The sequence below is a fragment of the Octopus bimaculoides genome, chromosome 14, assembly GCF_001194135.2.
Source record: "Octopus bimaculoides isolate UCB-OBI-ISO-001 chromosome 14, ASM119413v2, whole genome shotgun sequence".
Classification (NCBI taxonomy): domain Eukaryota; kingdom Metazoa; phylum Mollusca; class Cephalopoda; order Octopoda; family Octopodidae; genus Octopus; species Octopus bimaculoides.
The window spans coordinates 29,678,692-29,683,550 of NC_068994.1; the positions used below are offsets into that span (position 1 = coordinate 29,678,692).

Genomic DNA, 4,859 nt, shown 5'->3' on the forward strand with positions numbered 1-4,859 from the left:
TATATATATATGACGGTCTTCTACACAGTTTCCGTCTAACAAATTCACTAACAAGGCATTGGTCTACCCGGGGCTATGGTAGGAGATACTTGCCCAATGTGTCGTGCCACGTTGTGAACCCAAAGTCACGTGGTTGTAAAGCAAGCTTCTTAACCACATAGTCATTGAGAAGAATTTAAACCTTTTTTTTATTATACATATCCTACAAGCACTTCTTACCATTACCCCTCTCTCATCAGCATTATCCTGTCCTTATATATCTTCACTATCATCTAAACCTCTAACTGAAATTTCTCATTTTCTTTTCTCAGGCAAGGAATCCGTTTCGAAGCGTCAGATTTCTATTTTTCCTGTTGCTTATAAATTTTTAAAACGCCACGAACTTCTCATATGATACAAGCAAGGTTGTGTGGTTAAAATGTTTTCTTCGCAACTACGTGATTTTAAATTTCGATTTCACTGTATGGCACTTTGGATAAGTGTGTGCTGCCATGGTCTCAGGTTGGCCAAAATCTCTTGAGTGAAATTTGGTGGATGGAAACAGTGGAAATGTGTCTGAGCGATCTTGGGTGGTAGGCTTAATCCGTTATCTAGTTTAAGGGACAACTAAAGAGCTTAAGACCAATAGTTGGTTACTTGAGTGCCTTTAGTGAAGCCTACTCTTTTGTAAACATTTAGGTCAGATCTCTACTCTGAGGTTAACTTCTTCCCACCATTCACGGATCTCCGGCAAAAAAGTTAGAGGCGCTATTTTTTCCCTCTGACTAAGCTACAAAAGAAAGAAAAAATTAGGAAAAGAAAAAAACCGCGATTGATCGAAAAGCAATATTTAAATCGTATTCCTTCTGATTAATCATTCAAGTTATTTTGTGCATCGTGGTTCTCGGCTCCAAGGGGACAGGTTATAACTTAAAAGATGGATCCATGGATGGCATTTGTCATTTGGACGGTTTTGATATATCCCAGGGTTGCCCTATAAGGCTCTGAGGCTCCACAACAACATTTCTGACAAAACGATAGTAACGTAAAATACCATAAAATGAGGTAACCTTTATATAGTCTCTCGATCTCAAAGAAACAGCAGCCAAATCTCATGCGACTCATGCAGTACCGTCAAAATAGAATAACATGTTGAATTATAATTATGCACACCTTGATGTATTGTATCTGAAAAAAATCGGATGTTATAGTTACAGCTAAAACGCCTTTTGATCATAGATCAGCAAGTTAAAAAAAATATTCCCAACAATTTTATAAATATTGACAAAAGTAAATTGGAGAGGCATCTTGACTACACTGTCATAGCTACCAGTGGTGATGTTGACAGAGTGAAACTGAGTGCAGAAACTATAAGAAACACAAAATACTTACTAGTGACTTTCATTCCGTAGACGCTGATAGAATAATTTGTATGACTTGGAGCGCCGTTTACCACCATAGTATTTCCTACAATACTGTTGTATTCTCCTACGAGACGGTGGTCACCTTTTTCAAAGGGTACTGTTTTGTTGATCACTGTTTTCATATTATCAGATATAACGATATCTGTCAAAGAGAAACAACTGTAATGAATATCCAGAGTTAATTTTTTTTTCAATTGCTCAATAAGGGGTGTAAGAGCCAAAGCATTGACCGTTTTTAGGGTCTTCCCAAAATTGTGAGCGGAAGTAAAAATTGTTTTGAATCTGGTACAAACGTTTGCAATAAAGGGAATTCTGCTAAACGCACTCAAGAGACCAGGTGCTGGAATCTTGTTAAAAATTATTTCGGGAAGCATCGGTTTTCCGATTTACTTGCCGAATGTTTACATTCTTTATCGATATACATCAGTGAAGCGTGCGCGCACATGCACACATACACACATGCATACATACATACATACATACATACATACATACATACATGCATACATACATACATACATGCATGCATACATACATAGAGTGATGTAGACCGCCTCTACCTAAAACGAAAACAAGGCGGAAAAGGCTTAACATTGATCCAAAATGCTCTTGAATGTCACATCATATCCCTTCGGCAACATCTTTTAACTACCAAGTGTCGAAGTGCATCCCTTGACCATGTTTGCATACATGAGGCTGATAACATCATAAGACTTGGAAAGCAGCTCCTTGAGCAACACTCTTTGTCTGATAACCTAGAATACATGCCCAAAGAAGTTGCACGACTCTACCGCAACGTATCATCAGATGAAAGGATGAGCCTATATGAGCAGAAGACTATGCATGGACATATTAGTTGAAAGCTCAGAGATGATAGTAACATCGATCATCAAAGCAGTTTATCATGGACCGATAGCATTTGAAGGGTATGCGATTGCAATCCAAGGACAGGAAATATCAACCAAGTACCTGATGCACAAAAGGGATAGAGATGCAGGTAAAGCCATAAAATGTGACAACCGATGCAGACTTTGGGGAGTTCACACTGACGATATCATCCACATCATAAGCAGTTGTCCGAAAATGTCATCACGGTATTATCTACCGATGAGATATGACGTAGTTAGAACACTATATAGTGAAATCCGTCGGAAGGATAATTCCGAGGACAAATGACTAAGAATCCACAGTATGGTAGAAACCATAGCTACTCATAATGAAAAAGAATACTGGTTGAATGTACCAGTGAAGACCTCAATAAAGTGTAAGTACATCAGACCTGATATAATGATTTGGGATAGAGAAGAGAAACTGTGCACAGTTGTGGAAATTAACTGCCCAGCGGATGTTAACATAAAGCTGAAGATCAGTGAAAAAGAGAACACTTATGCTGAACTATTGAGAAATCTGCAGTTACTCTATCAGGATTACAATTTCAGGTTTATATCTATAACTATCGGGACCTGGGATATGTAACACGGACTAAATACCAATCTTGAGAAATTAGGCTTCTCAAAACTAGAAAGGAGAAAGCTAATTCGAAGACTACAGATCCAATTCATCACTGGAACTGTAAAAATCTGTAAAACTTTCCAGAAGTTTATCATTTAAATATATATGAGCATGTCTAGATAATCGACTATATGCATGAGAGTACATACATAAAACATCCAAATTTGCACATCCATCCATCCATCCATCCATCCATCCATACATACATACATACATACACATATATGTATGAGTGTTTATTATGTCAAAAGTTGGCAGCCTATTCTGAACTTTGCATGTGCTGAGCTGTTCCCCGAGGGTTATATTCAGAGTAAGCTGCTGACTTTTGGTATAATGTATATATCTGTCCTTTCTAGCATATGTATTAGAAGAGGAATAAGAAAATAAATATTTTCTGCTACGACTCAGTATTTAATTTAGCAGTAAATATTTCATAGATGATTATTTTCTCTAGGAACATAAGTATAAGAAGATATTAAATAGGAACTGTATTAATATTAGTTATTCAGTTAATTGAAATTACTGTTGTTATATCAGAAGTTATAATGCTGCAAGATTGAATGAAACAGGCAGCCTCAGAACTGCAACCTCAGAACAGGTGAGAATTGCCTACTAAATGGTAACTGTTAGGAAAAGTTGATAGTAGAGAAAACTAAAGTAGAAAGAAACAACAAAGATGAACCTAAAGAATACACTGGGGTAAGTAAATTGACATTCAAAAATCGATTTTATTTGTCAGCTCCTACAAAGAGCGCTACAACTTTGTCGAAAATTACGTTTCTTACTCGAGGAAAGTTTTCTCAATAATTCAAAATACCTCATTGAATGTAGATGAGACACAACCAAATATGAAAGGCAGCTTCAGCTAAAAAGTGCAGTGTGACATTTGAGCGAATAATTAAAATTTTGTTTCAAGGAAATATCGGTTTGAACAAAAGGACAGAGTTGTTAGTATTTTGTATGCATGAAGCTAAGTATCACTCATGCTTAGTATCATGAAGTATCAAAAGCGAAAACTTGAACAGCCACTTTTACACATCACTCGCAAAATCTTTTTTTAAAACATAATGATAAGCGTTTTCTCGATACATTTTGAAAATATTTCAAAATAGATTCAAATTTCAGATAATTCAAGATAAAACAGGCCCAGACGTCAGGTAAAAGAACGGAAATGTGAAGTTTAGAATACAAGCAACTTAAAGCGTTTCGGTTATAACGTTTAAAGAATACTCTACATTTACAAATTGAGGTATGTAATTTGTCTCTTCATGGTTAATCAATGGAAACACACACACACACACACGCATGCATGTATATCTCTTCTACTTTTTAATTATTACAAATCTTCTGCTGAGGAGTGTGCCGGTTTCCAACAAAGATACAAGGCTCCATATTTGGAATGTAGTTAACACAGACAAATTTACATTTGGAACTTGAGAAAAGTCTTGCATATTTTTGCTGTTCTGCTCACAGATTGCACTTGTAATGTACGAATTAGCAGGTCGATTTCTCTTTCTGAAAATCCCAGTTTATCCAGATTCTCATTTAAGCATTTACTAACAAAACCCAGTACCCCAAATCTTATTGGTATGAATATGAATTCATAGTCTGGATATAGAAGCTGAGGGTTTCGAAGCAGTTGTCCATAGATATCCTCTTTTTCTTTGATTTTCAAAGAGATATTTATATTTGCAGGGCAGATGACTTCTATGATGGTACATACCTTTGCCCCTCTGTCCCAAACAACAATAGCCGGCCTCTTATGTTTACATTTGACAGAAGTTTTGATGGGAATATTCCACCAGTATTCCTTGAGTTACTGTTTATGGATGTATTCCATAACAGTGGGATTTTTAAAGTTTCTTTCAGGACATTCTTTTTTTGCAGATGCCATTGTAAATTGTTTAGCACCGCATAGGGAGGTGATACCATGGCGACAATTTA

At 36.4% G+C, this 4,859-nt stretch overlaps 1 protein-coding gene across 1 annotated transcript in view; it reads right to left on the reverse strand.

The window, feature by feature from the left end:
- The window catches only part of LOC106876258 (uncharacterized), a 103,153-nt gene that overhangs the window by 73,582 nt on the left and 24,712 nt on the right, over positions 1 to 4,859 (reverse strand). The window contains exon 5 of the mRNA XM_052972586.1: positions 1,372 to 1,545. Coding sequence (XP_052828546.1) covers positions 1,372 to 1,545 — 174 coding nt within the window. The remainder of the gene's footprint in view (positions 1 to 1,371; positions 1,546 to 4,859) is intronic.